Consider the following 20,047-nt stretch of genomic DNA (forward strand, 5'->3'; position numbering starts at 1 on the left):
ACAATAAAATACTGCTCACCCCTCCTTATCCTAAATGGATTCTGAATGTAACGGAATCTTTTTATGTATTGTAATGGACTAGGACTAGGAACATTTCTTGAAATATGTTTATTTGTACGTAGTCACATAACACTCAAAATATTGGAGATAGACAGGATACAAAGCAACTTTTCAACTGAGGTGCACAATGAAACAGTAAATAAATGAGAATGAGGGTATGTCACTGTTAGCAGTTATAGATGGTTACTACAGAGTGCAGTCTTAGGCCAAACATTTTTTTCTTTTAATATCTACATATAATGAACAAAAATATTAGGGCTTCAACTTAAATCTCATGCAGGATGGATGTATGGAACATTATTTGGCCCACTAAGTAGTGCTGTTGAAAAATAATTATACATGAAAATATAATTCAACATGTGACAAAAGTAATTGTACTGCCCCGAAATGTTACCACTCAAAACATTTTAGAATATCAGACAGTTTTGACCTTCCTTTCAGTACAAGTTTATACAATTATTCACCTCCTTTTGCCACTCCTCACATCATATGAAAAGTTCTTTGTTTTCCTTACAGTTCAAAGAATGGCAACACATTTTCTTTTTTTTCTTTTTTAATAAATGCCTAAGAGTTTCTCCAGGAGAGACTCTTACAACCAAACTATTTTAACATTCACAATCGGTATGAAATTGCCTATGCAAGCGAACCTTCAGTGCTACACCACATTAACTGATTTGTTCTTGACATACACTGTGATGGTTCAGAGCGATGATATTCAAGTACATTTGAAACTGAAATATGAAAGTTCTTTCTTTTTTTTTTCCTTTTGTTTTCTTGTAACTCATATAAAAGACGCCAAGAGTCCAGCATCTCAATAGTTTTCCCGGTTGCAATTGGTGAAAAAAGAAGGAAAATACAAAGCATTTGCACATTATTACATAGACATTTTAAATGGGCTTTTAAACGGGTCCGGCCCAAAAAGGATCTGTAACCTGTACAGACAAAACACTCAAACTAGTGACTAGATCCATGCGATAAATGGCTTTTGGAGGGCTAACATAAGGCTGCTTACAATGACTAATTCTAATTTGTCTGATCTGTTTCAGGCAGTATAGGAGTACAATTGGTAATGCTGATAAAAAAGACATGCAAGAGAACTATGCTTGTCCTTTTTGAGGACTGAAGGCATTGTAAAGAACGGGGGGGAAAATAACAAAGTGCAAAAGCCACCTGCATACATCAGTTACTGTCCGACTGTATACCTCTCCGTTTGTTTTACTGCATATAAGAATCACATTGATGTTTTAAAAATCTGAAACCTCAAGTTTAGCACATGAATGCATAAGAAGTCTGGAATACCACATCATCAGTTCAGGATACTTTCTGTAAATTACACTGGAGGAAAACAAAATGCCTTCCTTTTCATTGCATTAATACATTTTGGTGCATCATCGTCCAGTAGAATTGTACGTGTTCTTTACAGAATGTAAGAGGGAAAAAAAAAATAATCACTGTGGTCTTTGCATTGTGTAGACTGCGTCCACTGGGACATTCAGCAGAAAGGCAGATGGTTTGGCCTCTTCTCAAATTTGAAGGGTAGAAACTTCTTACGTAAACAGCATACTGTTTTTGAGAGCACAACAATGTGTCCTTCAGAGTTTCAGACATAGCTGATTGTATCTTCATTAAAACCAAGAGCTTTCCTGGAAATAGCGGACTGCCCTTTTGTAATGCTTCAGGTGGTTATGCAGGTGGAAACCTTGACCCAGCGTTTTGAGAACTCTCCCACACATGTAGAACTTTGGCTTGAATTAATAGAATGAAACAAAACAAAACAAAACAAAAACAAACAATTTACATAAACTAGCGTCATTTTGAATAAATTCTCAATCTCAAGGAGGTTTTCCCACCAGTAGACATACATCCATATAGATAGCATGATTGCACCTCATTTGTAGATTTTTCACAGCTTAAATGTAATGCAAAAATAAAACATAACAGGCTTTCTCCATAACCACAAAGGTAGGTTGCATTAACAGCTCACAACCAGGTAGTGATGACGAGTCAACGTGGTTCAAATGTACAACACACACAAAATACAAAGCCAAAATGTTGCAGGCGCATACGTTATTGTTCATTTCGAGGCCAGCTGATTTAGCATTTCATTGCTGGACCTCATCCTTCACCAAATTTCGACCGACATGATTCTACATGGATTGTTGATGCGATATGGAACAGGCCTACCCTTCCTCAGAGCACTGCTACTGTGCCCCTGAACTAGGCCCAAAATGCTCTAGAGGCGCACTCGCTGTCCCTTCCACATACTAGTTTCAATACGCTGCGACTTGGAAGCTGCTCTAGATAAAAACTGAGAGGTAAAACGCACTTCAGCGACAGCTTTGATCAGCTTTGACGCAGGATTCACTACTGTATTAAATCAAGGAGTTTTTTTTACCTCATAACCCCAAGAGTAAACTACACATAGCACGTCTGACACATCCTCACCACATTGACCGTGTACTGTACAAAATCTATGATGAGGAGAGGTTAGGAGCATCAAAAGGCATGTAGCTAGAGGACATACATAAATCTAACTGTTAACATATACTATACTATAGCATAAATGGTAAACCATATAACCAACAGGTCATTTATTCTCTCCTTTTCAAACCCATCTAACATCCATTTCGTCCAGAGTCTTTCCCCCCTCCTCTTTCTTTACAGGATAATCTACATAGCACCATTTTTAAGGTTGCACAGAACTCTATAGCCATCAGCCAACACAATGAAAGTGACAACGAGCACAGACAAGAAAAATCCTGCCTGTTTAAAAGTTCAGTGGAAAACAAAATGCCTTTCTGAACATTCTGAACATATCTCAAAACTACACTGAACAGAAATCGGTTAGAACTGCTCGTTTCTTTACTAAGCACCACACTAGCTTCTGCTGCGGCATGCAACACACATGGAGGGAGAACCGTGCATTCACCCACAGAACATCAACTTGCATTAAGGCTTTGTCTATACAGTGCTAGTGTGTCTGCTGGCACATTTATCTCAACCGCTCAAGATTATGTAGTGGGTAATCAAAAAAAATCTACTCATGTTTCACAGGAGTAAGAAATTTCACTTTTGGAATAATAAATTATGCATCGTGATGTAGAAGTGCAATGGCATGAACACAGAGGGCCATTGTGTAGTCTTTGGGACACTTGCATATCGAAACAGAGAGACAAGTGATCTCATTTTACTGTAGTGTTTAATTGCTTATGGTTTGTATTTAACTACAAAACCACAAAAATGGCATTAATGCTCCTCTTTAAATTCATAATTCTAATGAACCAAATAAATTACACCTCCTACCACATCTCCAGGTATTTACAGACTATCATTTTGGCCCAGTATTCATTTAGGAAGGCAGAGGAGGAGAGTAAAAAAATCTTTGTAGTGACCGAGAGTAACAGCTTTCAAGAGCCAAGTGTTCATGTAAGGTCACAGGAGGTGCCAACTCTACTACATTTGCTTAATGTTCTACAGCAACCATCTTTTAGGGGTTTGTTTTGGAGAGCAAGGTCGCAAACCGAACGACAAAATTCTTACCCTGTTTAGTCTAGGAGTTCTCAGAGGTTCCATGCATATTTTAAAGGCGTTAGTACTTAGAGGAAGACATGAGCATCCTGAAAAGCGCTCCAAAAGTAAAGAACGCTTCCCATTTTACATGTTGAGGATTCTTTCCTTCCTCAAAATAAAACTAAATTATCATGGTCTCTCCAGGAAAAGAGCAGCAAAAACATACCAAAAAGAAAAGAAAAAAAAAAAAAGTATAAAACTACAGGCAACAATGTACAACCATTCTGGACAAATATTAGGGTTAGTATTATTCTGTATGGATGCCACAGAAAAGGTGTAGACAGAAAAAGAACAAAAAAAAAGTCTGGATTGTTTAGTGCTCCGAAGGTCAGTTGGGGCATCACCCCATTTTTGTACATGAGGTCTGACTGCCATGCTTCTACTGGCCCAGACAGACCAGTAGGTGCAGGGCAAGGGTCCGCTAGCTGGCTCAAGATCTTTCCAGTGGGCTCCGCTCTTCTCCAGCTCAGTTCTGGGCATGGTGTCGGATGGTGTGGAAGATCCAGTCCATCTTGGTGGTCCATCCGCCATGATGAGCGTCGTTCATCTGCTTCATGAAGTAGTCCAAAGCCTCCTGTTCCGTCTTGTCCAGCGCAAGAGTCTTACGGATGTAGGCAATGTCATCAAAAGACTGCAACTCAGGCATTCCTGAGCCAAGCATCATGGAGAAGAGGTTGATGAACAGGTTTGCATGCTGCCGAATGGCCAGGTACGCCTTGTAGCACATCTCTTGGAACCTGCAGAGGGCACCATTGAGCCACAATCAAGATATGAACTGCAGTTTTAGCACAAGGTTAAGCATCATCTAATTGTTGTCTATAATTTAGTATTTAAATAAAATGCTACATTTACATGTAAATGCTCTTTGTAGTTTTTGATTTACTCTCTAAATTTGTGTTACAACACAAATTGCATACAACAGTATCTTGTTCTTCTGATGACAAATATCAACAAACACTGTGATTTCTGCAGTTTCTTTTTAATCCTTTCCATTTTTCCCCACTTTGTTTTCTGTTTGTCAGTTTTCAAATTATGCAGCAGTTTGTTTTTTTAGTCCACTACAAACCTTATTATTTTGCAAAGACCCTGCAATTTTCCACACATAGCGAAAGTCCTGGACTTTTCTCTGTTGAAACATATCATACTGGGCCTTTAAAACTGGGCTTTTCTCTAAAGGCCAGGTTTATTTTAGCCTTATTTCTAAAGCAATTAGAGATCTGTTAGAAAGTAGAAGTCTAGAGGACAAGCAAGAACACTGGCAGGCAACTAGCTGTCAGACTATTGTCAGATGAGGAAGGCTGTTTGGATTGGGTCTGGGGGAAACTGTTAAATATAAAAGAGCCTACTGTTAGTTCAATCTTTGATTGCTGTAGACGGTAGCTGCCAGCCAGTTACTTAACAGTAAGGCTGAAAATACACAAGAGACACATTGTCTCCCTCATGTACACGTGCACACATACACACACACACACACACACACATGCACACATGCACACATACCTCTCAAACTCCCTCGTCTTGGTGCATTCTTGAGTTCCTCCTTTGCTAATCACTATTAAAAAGTCCTGCGTTAAGACAAACGGGACTCGCTCTCGCTTGTACCCAAACTTCTTCTTCTTATGATCCAAGAAGTGCCCAAAATCTATGTGAAATAGCTGCACAACACAAAAGCTATTAATATGTGTGTACTATTATATGAATAAACAGAAGACCAACTACAAAAACATACCTGTCCATCGTCCTTCACCATAATATTACTGTTGTGTCTGTCACCGATGCCCAGAATGAAGGTGGCCACACAGTAGCCAGCACAGGATCGCGTAAACAGGTCAATGGCCATATCATACCTACCACAAAGTACATCCAGATTACCACACATCACTAAAACAGTGAGTTTTAATGTAAATGGCTGCTTGGTTAAAAAATGCTCACGTCTCTCCCTTGTTTTTGTCCTTCAGCCACTGATGAAGTGTGGAGCTGTTGAACTGCAGTGCTCCTTTGAGACCTCCTTTGCACTGGATTTGCATGATGGTGTGAGAGCTCCTCACAACTTCAATCAGACCCACACAATCCCCAATGGATAAGCAGCCATAGGGAAGCATCCTAGAAGCAAATGTTGGAACGAAAGGATATCATGAAATAAGAGCTCGCGTTATATGTAAATTCAAATGAACAATGCATTGGTTGGAAATAATCTACCTGAGATCGAGTCCCTGGTTCTGCCAGATGTTCTCCATTATTTTAATGATCTGAAGCGTCAACATATCTTGCCTTAAGTCTAAAAAAGAATTGAAACACCATTTAATGCTACAATGGTCCCTGTGAGTATTTTTAAAACTCAGACATGAGTTTCGGATGAAATCTTACTAACCATCACCATTCTTGAAGATAATCTCATTGTTCTGGAAGAGAAGCTCTGACATTATGTCAGGGTTCTCCCAGTTAAGCCACAGTGGCCTCTTGGCTGATGACATAATTCTGCAGTCTTCAAGCCTAGGATAGAAAATTAAACCAGAAAATCAATAACAGAAGCAGCACATTGCTACAGCTGTGCAATTTCTCGCCGATTGAGGATGTCAGACTTCACACATAAACTTCAAATGTTAAACTGGCTTACCTTAAGTTCCCCAGCTGGTGGGCTGGGTTGAGTGGGGAGGTGAAGCTTTGAAGTGCATCCATGTAGTCTGGCCTCCTCATTTGCTCCACCAGAAACTTCATCTGCACCTAAAGAAACACCACAAACAGCATCAGTAATCAAAAGCCCTGTTTCAGTGAAACAAAATTTTCTAGCAATAGGAATTCCACCAGAGAAGGCTGCTACCTTCTGGGTTTCATCCTTCTTTTCCTGCTTGAGGATGTCTGTGAGGTTAATGAGTTTCTCCATGGCCTCCACCTGCCTGCTGAGGTGCTTCAGGTACATGCCGCAGGCTCGACAGTATGACTCCAGCAGCAGGCCGAAGCGCTGGCTCACTGTTTTGTTGTGCATCTCTGACCTGCAACATCCGCAAAGCTGTTAGGCTCAGAGACAACTTACAGTAGTTCAGTGAGTAATGTAAATTCCCTGTGACTTCAAATGAGAAAAAAAGTGCATTTAAGCATAGAAGATTTCTACATAAAGATGACCTTAAATATCTTATCATAAAACAATTTTTATTGTTAGTAACAAAAATCTTAGTCACACCATCACCAGTCTTGAATGAATAAGCAATTCCCAAACAAGACTGGTGACCCCTGATCTAGAGGATCATGGTTCTATGTAGCTGACCTCTCAGACTGAACAGAGTTCACCAGAGATAAGCTACAGGTATAAGGTACAGGTGGTGTATTTATAGATGTGAAATATACAGAGGTCTTCCAAAGGACACTTGAAACATACATATACATACATATACATACATATATATATATATATATATATATATATATATATATATATATATATATATATATATATATATATATGTTTCAAGTGTCCTTTGGAAGACCTCTGTATATTTCACATCTATAAATACACCATATATACATATATATATATATATATAATATATATATATATATATATATATATATATATGCACAGTGTAAACACAGCATTTCCTCAAAGATCTAAGCATCCATTTGCAAAAGGCAACATCAGTCACAGCTGTCTAAACATTCTTAGCTGAGAAGCATACAGGCTCACAGACTCCATCATCATGCTTAGTATGGCATCATAGAAAATCGAAGACTACTGAAAAATCCACATCCTGTTAGGAAAAAACACAGGACGGGGCTTTCACTCACTTCAAATGCCAGAAAAAGAAATGCCCAATCCTCTGGTTGGTTAGGGCCCTTTTTAGCAGAAATCGCACCAATGGGTTGTCGAGATACTGCTCATACTTCAAAACCTTTAAGGGATAAACAAAAAAATAAGAGCCCTTGTGCTGCATATTTTATGTTGTAATGTCATTTCATATTAATCAACTTGAAGTGAAGGGACATGCAAGGAAAACCTCACCTGAACCAACTGAATAAGGTACTGGGACAGTTTATCATCAGTCAAATACTTTTCAAGGCACCGTACTGCAAAGTCTCGAACCATCGGATCCGGGTAATTGCAATCAAGCAACTCCATGGCTTGTTCTGGTTTTATTGCAGGCCAGTCTTTCAGCAGGCAATACATCTGAATGAGAAAGATAAAGACTATTTTATAAATTCTGCATGCTCTGAAAAATAACACTGTTCGAACAACTTTCAAAAACAAATCGTAAAATCAATCAGTTTAACCTTGCTCACTCTGTTACTGTCCAAAAAAGGCACTTAAAAAAAATCAGAATTAACATTGCATATACATGTCTACATATGTATAAGTTATTGCACCCACCTAAAGGCCTAGAGATAAAGGATTTTGGGAATGCATACAGTATTTGTTATAAAAATTAGACTTTTGACAATAGTGTTTTAAGCAGTCGACTTATTGTAATCTGTCAACAACCTGTGCGACTTCATCCCTGGAGTTCCATTTGACTGCAAGCAGAATCTTAGGAAGGATCTCAGGTATATTTACACAATATTGCCTGAAAAATACAAAATAAAAGAAATTAGATTTAATTTTTTTATAGAATGGCACTGTAAGATATTACAGCACTGTTGGGGAGGAGTAACTAAAGAAGGTGCTACAAGTACCTGTGCCTCCACAGGAAGTCCTTCTCTTGCTCAGTGATCTCAGAAAGTGGGTCTCGGTTGGCCAGTTGCCGCAGCTGCAACTCAATATCAGCATCTGTTATGATGTGGTCACGAGCCAGTCTGCTACTCTGTGGACAAAAATCCCAAGACAGTCTGTACAACTGGGTTTTTTCAAGGAAAGCCACTCTTCCAACAGAACACATTAACATGCTTTAGGAGAAATTATATACATCACTCACCATATACAACAGAAATAACACACCTTAAGGTGTGCATAGCTATAAATAGCAGCAGGAAGCATGCTGCTATAATTAATTAAACAGGGCGCATGTCTGGGAGCTCACCTGTCCAGACTGGCAGTAATTGTATCCCATCTCTCTGGATATGATCCAATTAGCGTGATCCTCTATTGTGGTCATGTCAGGGAACTTCACAGGACTGCTGAAGTAGTCAAACTCCAGCTCAAGACAAGGGGTTTCCTAATCAATGCAGATGATAAGAGCAGAAAACAAGATGAAGTCAAAATTGGTGATAAAAGGTTAAGTATAGCGTAAAAAGAGATCTTACAATAGCTCTTTTAATATTCTAATACTAAACCGCTTATAAAAGGATTGTAATGAGCCTGTCCCATCATTAAAGTAATAACTGAAACCATAAAAAAAAATCTATGTTAAGTAATAAATTGTTGAATATTTTTAAGTATTACTGTCATGCTGTCAGGAAGCTACTAAAATGGTATAGGAGCCTCCCTAACCTTTGACACTCATTAAGAATGCAAAGAATCATAAATATGCACTATTTGGAAATTGTAAACACCCCCCTCACCTCCAGTTTTCAAACTCTGCCCTTTACCTCCACTGCTATACATGCAGAGCTTATTACTAAATGGGGAATACGGCCAAAGATACATACTTAGATGCCACGTTTTTTCAGCAAGGCACATCAACAGCTGGGGCAGTCAACACTGCTGCCAGACTGCTTTCAGTACAATTACAGAGCCACAGTTAAAGAAAGGTACTGTCCAAAATTATACTATTTTAAGAACACTGAACTCAGAAAGTTGGACAGGACTGTACAATGGAGAGAATGTGGTGATTGACACTCATGTTTGTGCAATGTTTATGTATAGACATGACCATGTGATTGGTAGCCATTTGGTTAGTGTAATTATTCTTTTGTATTATTTCATTTTATAGTGTTCACAGGGTATCTTTGTGTGAACTACAGTTAAACTATTTTATTATTTTACACTGTCTAAGTGCTGAATAAGTATACACTGTAAATTTGGCATACTTTAATCCTTGTGGAATATTCAAACTGGATTAGCACCTTTTTACTGTGATATGAGGCTTATTATGTTTTTGAGTGCATGAAGATTAGAAGTGATTCACACACTGACAGATTTACTGATGACTATATTTCTATTTCTACTACTACTAAACTCAGTAGTACTGTCTTTAATGCCAGTGCAGACCGAATGTGTTTCCTGCTGCTCTGGACAGCGGGCAACAAGCACGTGCACATTTATGAAACAGAATAATTCATATTCAAAACATATTCCTAGGTATTGTTTTTATTTTTAGCACTCAATATGTATACATGTATAAGTAAACTGTCAAAATACAACAATCTGCTTTGCACTTTACCATCACTTTGAGGTCTACCATTAGACAATCCTTACACTGTATTTACAATATATTTACAGGTGGTATGTATTTTTGACAGCTAGTTTAACAATGTTTATGAACATGTTTGGATTTTTAAAATCTAGATCATAAACATGTTGATTGACATTTGATCTGCTGTTGCTCAAGAGAGCCTTTAAGATAAATGTGATCTAAATATTATTTCACTCAGGCACTTCCTATGAAGGTATCAGTGTTCTTATTTAAATTGACAGTTTATATATAGCCAGTTTTTGATAACCGATGCATTTTACAAATATAACACCATGTAAAAAGGATGTTTAAATGATCAGCAAGATGTAGAAATGTCAGATGATTACAACAATACACATTTGTTGAAAACTGGTTGAGTAACAAGCAAGTTCTGGTCGATTTAATCATGAGAACTCATCATCTCAATACACGAGTATTTGCTTTCAAGCAGATCTTGACTGCTACCAACATGGCAGACCCACAGAAGTTTCAAAACGACTGAGAACGACAGACAACGCACAATATCTACATAATTCTAACATGCCATACAAATGGAGTTAACCATTTAAAAAACTGAGCAGGGATATCATTAAACAATAGCAAACTGCTTATGGTCCATATCACAGTGTGAAACATAGCTCTGTAAAGCTGATACCTTGTTGGGGTTGGAGCCTGTGACGCCAATGGGATTCAGGAGATCTTCCAGGCCGTGTGGCACTGGCCACAGGTTCAGTGCCATCTTCCCAGAGACCAGTGTGTGCGTGTAGTCAAACAGGTTCACGTTTCCCCAAGCCAGTGGACAGTGCTCCTGAGAGAAATAGCACCCATTTATTAGTTTACTATTTAAAGATAAGTAGTATGATACTTTTTTGAAGTAAGGGTCAAGTTGTTAAGCAGAGCATTAATAGTTAATCAAATAAAGTCTTTGTGCCCTTCTTGTTTTCGGCTTATGTTGTCGTACTAGAGGTTCAATTACACATGTGCCAGCCACACAATGTACTCGACACTAGAGTAAACTTAAACACAGACAAAAGACAACTGCCTGTCTAGTCCAGCCACGCTACTCTGAATTAAAAGGGTATCGTCTTGAAATGAGCTGGCACCTCTTTCGCGCCCTTCCTCCCCTTCACGGAGCAGATGGACAAACACAGACGAGCAGCCCGGGGAATGTCAGGAATGTACATGTCATACGTAAGCCACTCATTCCACCTGAGAAAGTAAGAGAGAAATAAAATGAAACACCTAGAGACGCCAAAAGACAATACCACCTTTTCCTTTCCAATTCCAATATTAAAACCTAGTCAGCCAATGCCCGTCCAATTTTTTTGGACTGCCTAAATACAGCTCATTACACAGAAAAACAGGAAACTCTAAACTATTCTCAAGAAGCACAATGAATGCCAATTGTTTATAGGCTTGTAACCTTCCTTGCCGTGTATACAGTCAGGTCCATAAATATTTGGACAGCGACACAATTTTTTAAATTTTCCCTCTGTACACTACCACAACGGATTTGAAATGCAGACTTTCAGCTTTAACTCAAGGGGTTTAACAAAAATATTGCATTAACCATTTAGGAATTACAGCCATTTTTACAGTCTCTCCATTTTCACAGGTTCAAAATTAACTGGACACACAAACAATTATAAATACAAGGATTATTTTTAATACTTGGATGCAAATCCTTTTGCAGTCAAGGACTGCCTGAAGTCTGGAACCCACAGACATCCTCCCTTGAGATGCTTTGCCAGGCCTTTACTGCAGCCACCTTCAGTTGCTGCTTGTTTGTGGGGCTTTCTGCCTTTAGCTTTGTCTTAGTAAATAAAAACCATGCTCAACTGGGTTGAGGTCAGATGACTGACTCGGCCATTTAAGAACATTCCATTTCTCTGCCTTAAGAAGCTCTTTCAGGAACCTATCTTTCATCTAGGTTCCTGAAAGCAAACAAAGCCACCCTGAGATAAACTAGCCTATAGCCATAGCATGCACTGTTAATAACATCTTGTGAAATTGTTGTTTTAGCAATGAAAAGAACTGTACTCCATGTGCTCTATTGAGATGCAGGCTATATTGAGTATTTTGATCTCTTTTATGCAATGGTAGGGCCACACCATACTTTTAACATCTATGTCTAAATAACGAAGAAAGGCAATACCCTTAATAAACAGCTACCTTATCGCTAGAAGTCATAAAATTCGTACTAATGCTGGCAAACTGTTGACGATGAGACAAAAATTCTACAGGCGTGCTTTTGTTGACAGGCGACAATGGGAGGCGGATGAAAAAAGTTTGTGTTACTGTAGTTCACCTGTTTAACCGCTAGAGGTCTAAATCTCAATTTTGTCTCCTGCACCTTTAAGGTGATCACCTAAACATAGGCTAGCATGTTTGAATAGTTTGAGCATTACTGTCCCACAAAAAGAAACAGACAGTTAACATCATCACACAAATCGAACGTGTGGTATTTCAGCCTTGATGTGATACAGGACTGGATTGGATCCAATTTCCGATAAAGCATTTTCTGCCGAAAACAGTCCGATAGCCATGTATCAATATCTACACTACCATCTCTATATCGACATATCAAGCACTACGAATGTGCAGCACACTGTCTGCTTCAGGTATTTTGGCAGTAGATGGAGTTTTGTAATACCTTGGGTTTGAACAGGGTACACGTTGCGTGTTTACGTTGTCACACATCTGCTCTCCTCCATGGTAGATTCCTGTCCGGACATAAATCTAAAACACAGCATAAAAAGCTATAAGCTACCACTAGCTACAAAGAGCATACAAGGCCACACGACATTAATAAGACAGGATGTGAATGCTGTACAGTATAAACAGCCTTGTCTCTACATAGCCTTAATTATCGCTTTCTAAAAAAAAAAAAAAGCAAAACACAAACAGACTGAAATACCGTCTACGCTCCACAAATTACAAGAGTTTAGTGTGTGTATAATCTACATATATAGACATATTGTCTGGAATCCTGATCAGAGCTATTAGAGTAAGCACCTTATCAATATCCCGGATGTTCACATTGACGTATGTGGCACAGAGGACACGTATCCTCAGGGTGCTGTTGATGGTCCATAGGGATTTGCTGGAGGCCTCCCCGTTCATGTATGGCGTGGCTGTGGAGATGCGGCGCGAGTAGGATGGCATGGTGAAGTTGTCCATGGGCAGCTGAGAGTACAGGCTATCCTTAGACATCAGCATAAGGTTTGGCATTCGTCCCAGCATAATGCAACTCCTCACATACTGTGCGAAAGAGAGCAAAAGTAAGAGAAAGAAAGAATGTGTTTCTAGGCACAAACCCTATGTAATAATCAGAGGCATATCTTGTGAACAACAAAACTGTCCAAAATCCACCATGCTATTTATAGCTGCCTAAGCACTACTTTCAGCGGTGCTGTTTGGTATTAAGAAAGACGACTGGAGGACTTCAAACGGAGACACAGGATATACTGGCTACCCATTTGGGAGAATTAAAGCTTCGTATGAAAAAAACAAGGGAACGTAATGAGAAAATCAGACAGAAGACATCTCAAAGTGCCTCTTTCAAATCAAGCAACTTAGTCAGCATTCAGCGCAACAATACAAACTCCAATTGGGGACCATTAAAGACAACAGACTTCAAATAACCCTGCAGGCTGACTGGGGATTAGGGATGTGCATTCCAGCTAATTTTTCTATTTGAGTATCCATAAGAATTCATGAACGGATATTCGGTTAGCTGTGAAGAATGCCGGGGGGGCGGGGGGCAGCATTGGTGTTGCATGAAGAAATTAGCAAAAAAAAGGGAGATTGGCAGGTTTGTGATGGAGGAGTACTGCCTCAAATGAGCTAATGTGCTAAAAAACTCCCGCTAACCGCCACAACACTGGAGACTTGTCATCTTCTACAGTCATTTTTTCCTCTTCAGTGGACGATGTGCTAAGATGTTAGTTTATCAGAGCAATATATTTGAACTGTCTTGGGACCAATCATCAGTCTGGCCCATTTAGCGATAAAAGCCAAACTGTCTCTACCGTCTCAATCACATCCTTAATAACGCTCCCAGGTTAAGGCACTCGTATTTTGGAGTAGCAAAGTATAACATAACATACTTACTCGCAAAACTCACATTTTACAAGCCTGATAAAACACAATATTCACATTTCACTGAATTTTCTGTGTATTTTCTCCATCTTCCTTTGAAGATACTCAACGAATACCTGAAGAGTGATTTCAGTATTTGAAACTGCTGGCACCTAGAAAGGTGAACTGAAAACTTAAGGATCCGTGCACATCCCTACTGGGCACATTCTATGTGTAGTGATACAGAACAGTTGATGGGCAGTCTACCTTATACTGACTGATGGGGTACTTTTCCAGCAGGTACTCGTCACAGCCGCACACTTTGAGGATGTATTTGCCCTGATACTCCTGCACACACATCTTCAGCTGCTCGGCAGATAGCAGCATGCTTCGCGTCTTCTTTCTGATGGCTTCTGCTATCACCTGCTCAGGGACGCAGTCGTGGTTGATCTTCAAGGTGTACTTCTGCTTGTCATTGTTGGGTGACACAATCACCCAGATGACTACAATGATCTGACCTGGATTTAAAAGGAAGTGAAACCTAAACGAGTGCATGGTTCAGCTTATTTAGTGTAGACATTTCAATAAAATAGTAGTGAAATTTGTTAAAAGAAGTGTACTGATATTTGCCATCTAAACGTTTTGTCATATCACAACTATATTAATTTTATCAACGACTCCAAATAAATAGAGCTATGAAAGAAGTGCATGTGTAGAGCTTGTTGGGCATGAATTCTTGTGCTTCACTGCCAGAGGCATTCTCTCTGGGAAAAACAACATGTCATATGCTTCACGATTACTCTGAAAAGAACTTCACCACAAATCCAAGAAAACAGCCTGAATTAAGCACAGAACTTTCCAGTTAATGTTAGTCAATGTTAGGAAAATAAAAAGTGACGTCAAACTCGTGGCCATAGACAACAGTGGTCTCCTTTACCTTTGTCTAATTTGCCAAAGATGTGCTTCGGAAGCTCTGGTGATGACTCCACATTCGGAGGGTAAACATATAATGCTCTACTATGGGGTCCGTTCGCATCTCGGAGTTCTACTGCATCTTTGCAGACATTAAGAATATTTCTCCTGAAGTCCTGCACTTCAGGATCCTTCACTAAATCAAACTCGCACACAGGCATACCAATTGCAAAACCTGAAACACAACAAACAGGGAAAACATTAGTTTGAAAAATCCTTCAACACAATGCATAGACGGACGCCATATTTATATGGGCAATATGATGATGATTATTGTTATTGCATTATTGTAATCAAACTTATCAGATGTCAGAAAAAATAAATATCTTGGCATATAATGTGAAGAATTGAGAAGTTATATACTTTTGCCATATTGCCCCGCTCAATTCAAAACTTTCATTTATTTGTTTGTTATAATTATTACACCATTTAAAACCATCAGTTACACTTTATGTGGTGTAAATATTTCACAACAAGTGGATCAATACAAGTGGTGCTAAGTTACCTGGAATCAAATTTGGCTACATAAAGAAGCTACATATGAACTGTTGTTTCTACATAATTCACCCAATACAGGCGTAAATAACCTTGACATAAAACAGTAATTCTTTACTTTAACCTCAACTTTCATGTACATATCTGCCGATGGCACTACCAATGTTGATACACAGGCTAGGCTTTTACAACATTGCAGCAATTAGGACTAGATATGTAGACATTTTAGCACAGTAGCCCAGAGCCACCTAAACATTCTTCTCTTTCAAAGTGCAATAAATACGTTATCAAATATCGGTTTGGAAAAATTGGTCAAATCTGTCCGATGCCAACTTTTTTATAAGCAAATACCTGTCGATGCCAGTATCACTGATTTCATCTTGGATGAAAACAGGCCAGCGCACATGCAGGTTTTCATTCCAACAAAGCAGGAAAACACATGATCAGTTGAAGATTAAGACCAAGTGATTAAACATGTGGAAAACTTGTTTGGAATGAAAACACGCCAGCCCTTTGCGGATAAAATTGGACACCCTTACCTGAGATCCCGAGATCTAAAATCAGCTTCTCCCACCAATAAAAGTACACTCTATGGGCTCACTGAATATTGGGGCAGAATGTATGCTTGTATTTTATGTGAAAAATAAATAAATAAATAAATAAAAACACACAACACACTTATGTGGCATTCCTACCGATTTCTCGGTTGAGAATTTTCTCCTCCCTGTTGCCCACAGGTTCGATGACTTTTAGGAAAGGCTGGAAGAGCCTGAGATCACAGAGTCTCCTAGTCTCGTCATAAAACTCTTCCCGCTCAGCCTCCTGTGTTACGCTGACAAAAATGTAGGAGGTCTCCTCTTGTAAAAGGTGGTGGAGGGGGTACTTCCTGGCTTCCTTGAACAGTTCATGCTTGATGGTGATAAGCGTGGCCTCACGGAGGCACTCCAGGGTCAGGATCATGCCGTTAGGTAGTAGACAATCCACCAGAATCCTGGGGGGCATCAAATGGATGCCCCATAATTCTCCAGATGACGGCCTTGGAGGCATGGTCTGTAGCCCTCACAATCTTTCAGTACAGAGAAAACAAAAACCAACCTTTTTGTCCCCTATGAAAAGAAAAGGATTTATGAGAGCTTTTCAGTTTCAATCTTACTTAGCACCTTGTTTTCATTTTAATGTTAAATGTCACTTGACGAGAGGAGGAACGCAGCACAGCATAATAAGTATATATACAACAATCTTTGCTGACTCAAAGAAAATCAACACCTGAGTTCCCAACAAGGAACAAGTCCTACCAAGCAACGCCAAAAATCAGGTACTTGAAGGAATAAACAGTCATAACAAAACTGAAACAGAGCAAAAGGCAACTGTATTCTAGCTGTCAAAGCTTGCGTATTATAAGCAAGAGCAAACATAATAAAGTGAAACAATTTACAGAATAAGAATCTATAATAATGTCCATATCAGTTAACATGAAATTATAGCCCATCTGAAAACTTGATCACAATTATGTTTATTTTTTTCAAAACATTAGCATACAGCCAAGCTTTCCAATACTATGGCTAGAAATTTAATATGACAGTTGACTGCCCAACTCCCTGTCTTTAAAATAAAAAATACAGGACCGAATAACCCTACATAGAGGACACAGCAGAAGCCTGCTCCAGATTTAAAACTGAGAGACCAAATTTATAACATCCTAGTCACAGCAACCATGGACACCTCACTGGCTGCTGTCTTGATACAAAACAAGATGTGTCATCCAACAGCTTACAGGAAGAAAAGGTACAAGCCCATATCTGAGTCACTCCGCAATGAAAAGAATTCATCACTCAGTGAGAGGCAAGTTATTTCCCTTCCACATGGAGCCAAAAACATTTGGCACTTCTCACACAAGTGAATGACTTGTGTTTTTCCTCCCTGTACTGACATCAGCCAACCAGCCTGAGAGACAAGTGCATCTTCTAGAGTTAAGCCACCATAGACAAGTCGCACCATGCAATGAAGGATAGGGTACGGGATCAGGGAGCATTAGTCACTGCATTTCAATGAATGCTTTGAAAAACACTGACCCCTCTATCTTGTGAAAAAGTTCAAATCAAACAGCTCACTAATCCTAACTTATTTGAACAACAGGGTATGTGGAAACCAGGAGAATTACAGAGTGCATTAATATGTTAGGACATAACAGAGTCATACACATAATCATAGCCTGCACATCCAATGTAACAGCCAAATGCAAATTAAGATGACTTACCTTAACTAAGTTTTAATCTGAAAACTTCTGGCCTCATACTGGAAACCATCAGCTGAGTTTTCAGCTGGAAACAAGCATCTCTTCTAGCAAACAGTGCCAGTGCAGTGTTCTGTAAGGATGACAAACGGAACACATTCGCTGTCATGATAAACAACAAATAATGACAACAATAACGTTACACTCTGCCTAATTATAGACAGACGACATAATTCAGTCCCTCGCGAAGTGGACAGAATTTCTTTGGACTCAATATGACTTTAATACAGAGACATTATCAAAGAAAAACAGCACCACCACCATGAACATCTAACTAGCTAACTAAGAAAAAACAAACATACGGTAACGTTACAACAGCGGACACTAGCAAAAAACATACTTACGAGAAAAACACAACAGTAAGCTCGTTAAACATACGCTTGCAAGCAGACATCAAGCTCGCTTTCGAAAAGGACAGCTTTAGAAAAGGTGAATGCAATTTAGCGTCGTTCAGTCGGCAAAAGTGCAACGGATCAAAACTTGAAACAACCTGGTCAGAGGTAGCTATCGCTATCGTTGGCTAACCTAGTTAACCTAGCTAGCTGCTAAGAATGACTGTACTATCTGGACACAGGCGAAATAAACAACGCGCTTAGGCTGCATCGCCAAACGACAGATTGTACATGGCTAATCCATTTATTTTAGCACCCTTTATCTCTGTTGCTATCCTGCTAGCTAGCTAATCTACTCTCAACTAAATTAGCGACCCAGTCTAGCCAAGTAAACTCTCATGTCAAATACACTAAAATTCATCAATCGTAATGACACTGTAAATGTTATGCTCACCATATGCAATCCACATATGTAGCTAAGCGCATCAGACGTAAACAATTAGATAACTAACTAGCCAATAGCTCGAGTGCAAGCCTTCGTAAAGTAAGACAGGTTAGCTAATTAGAATGGGAGTGTCCTAAATCATCAGTAAAGCTAGAATAAACCCAGGCCTCACTCCCACCTCTTGCAGTTCGGCTAACCTAAGTTAGCCAGCGAGCTAGTGTTCGTTTTTAGACCAACAGACACAGGTCTAAGCCACATTTGTCTGCTTGCTGCTGGGGAAACTGAATAACGTTAGCTAGCGTTAGCTAACTGACTGGAGCCGCCGCTTAGCCACAAAGCTAACTAGCTAGCTTGGTGGCTAGCTAGCTAACGTTATCTGATTTGAGGAACTTTGTAAACAATTTTCGAGACTAGCCAACCTGCAGCATCTGGTTAACTTCTCGATAGTCCTTCAGTTAGCCAACCGGCTCGTAGCGATTTATACACTTAAATGGTTGAAGGGGCGGGTGAAATCCATAGAATAGTGTTTGGAAAGCTACGTACCCTCTAGAGTTCAAATCTGGGAGTAATCCGCTGCTGGCGCTCTCCACTCCAGTCCCGCACAGAACTACAAAGCGCAGGCGACGCTCGGGCCTAGCCGCGCCGGCCTGACAGGAGCAGTCTCTCCATAGCAACGACGGACGGCTCTGCTCGTTTGTCTTCTCGCAACAGATGAAACACAAATCGCTCATTACCGAGCGCGGGGAGAACACATTGCCTCCGCTGTGCGTTCGTCCGACTTGGATAGACAGGAAAAAGCTGTAGTCATGATATCGTGTGAAGATTATTTAGCGTTAAATAAGCTCCGAGACGGTCCTCGGCAGTGTGGCAGGCTAACCGCAGCGCTGCGCCGGTCTGCTGTTTGGTGGCCAGTTCCTCTCAAAACACTTCGCTCGCGCGAGTTTTGATGGGCTCGGCGAGAATAGTTGAGATTGTGTGGAAACTTCAGGGAGCTCCGCTCATGGCACCCTGCACAGGCTGCTGAAGAGAGATGGAAGATAATGAGGCCAGAAATAGCATGTACTAACATGAACTTTGTGCTTACACAAAATTCATAGTCACAGCAAATGATGAAAACCCAAAATGACTGGAAATGTCGGCAAAACTCCAATGAAAAATACACATGAATGAACGCAGCGCAGGGAGTCATATAGAATAAACTACTGAGCGTAACGTCAGATTCAACAACAATGCATGACGCTTAGGTAGCCTATATTAATCTGTAATCCTTTTGTGTGTGTAAGTAAGTAAACAAGTGTGTGTGTGTGTGTGTGTGTGTGTGTGTGTGTGTGTGTGTGATTGTTATGTGGAGCATGCGTATCTGGAAAAGACACTGCTTCCTTTATCCTGGAACTGTAATATCTGTATGAACTAATGAGCTTTACAGCATGTTGGACAAATTAAGAAAATACATTTCCTGCTGACCTTAATTTGTAAA

General features: G+C 39.7%; 1 protein-coding gene across 3 annotated transcripts; it reads right to left on the reverse strand.

Moving 5' to 3' along the window:
• Positions 1-93: 93 nt before the first annotated feature.
• pik3ca (phosphatidylinositol-4,5-bisphosphate 3-kinase, catalytic subunit alpha) lies at positions 94-19,561 on the reverse strand. 3 transcript variants are annotated; one of them, XM_036586267.1, is made up of 22 exons: positions 19,114-19,559; positions 17,758-17,866; positions 16,196-16,606; positions 14,971-15,180; positions 14,301-14,551; positions 12,969-13,214; positions 12,607-12,692; positions 11,057-11,162; positions 10,609-10,761; positions 8,640-8,774; positions 8,296-8,423; positions 8,105-8,186; positions 7,628-7,792; positions 7,414-7,517; positions 6,452-6,623; positions 6,248-6,354; positions 6,002-6,123; positions 5,830-5,908; positions 5,563-5,733; positions 5,360-5,477; positions 5,131-5,285; positions 94-4,367 (listed from the first exon to the last, which is right to left on the reverse strand). In XM_036586267.1, the coding sequence occupies exons 3-22, from the start codon at positions 16,545-16,547 to the stop codon at positions 4,097-4,099; spliced, it is 3,213 nt and encodes a 1,070-aa protein (XP_036442160.1). In that variant the 5' UTR covers positions 16,548-16,606; positions 17,758-17,866; positions 19,114-19,559; the 3' UTR covers positions 94-4,096. The 3 variants fall into 3 exon arrangements, with proteins under 3 accessions (XP_036442160.1, XP_036442161.1, XP_036442162.1); XM_036586268.1 differs by lacking the exon at positions 19,114-19,559 and adding an exon at positions 18,580-18,662; XM_036586269.1 differs by lacking the exon at positions 94-4,367 and having other exon boundaries at positions 5,137-5,477; positions 19,114-19,561.
• Positions 19,562-20,047: the final 486 nt, after the last annotated feature.

Source organism: Colossoma macropomum, unplaced genomic scaffold (genome assembly GCF_904425465.1).
Source record: "Colossoma macropomum unplaced genomic scaffold, Colossoma_macropomum, whole genome shotgun sequence".
Lineage (NCBI taxonomy): Eukaryota > Metazoa > Chordata > Actinopteri > Characiformes > Serrasalmidae > Colossoma > Colossoma macropomum.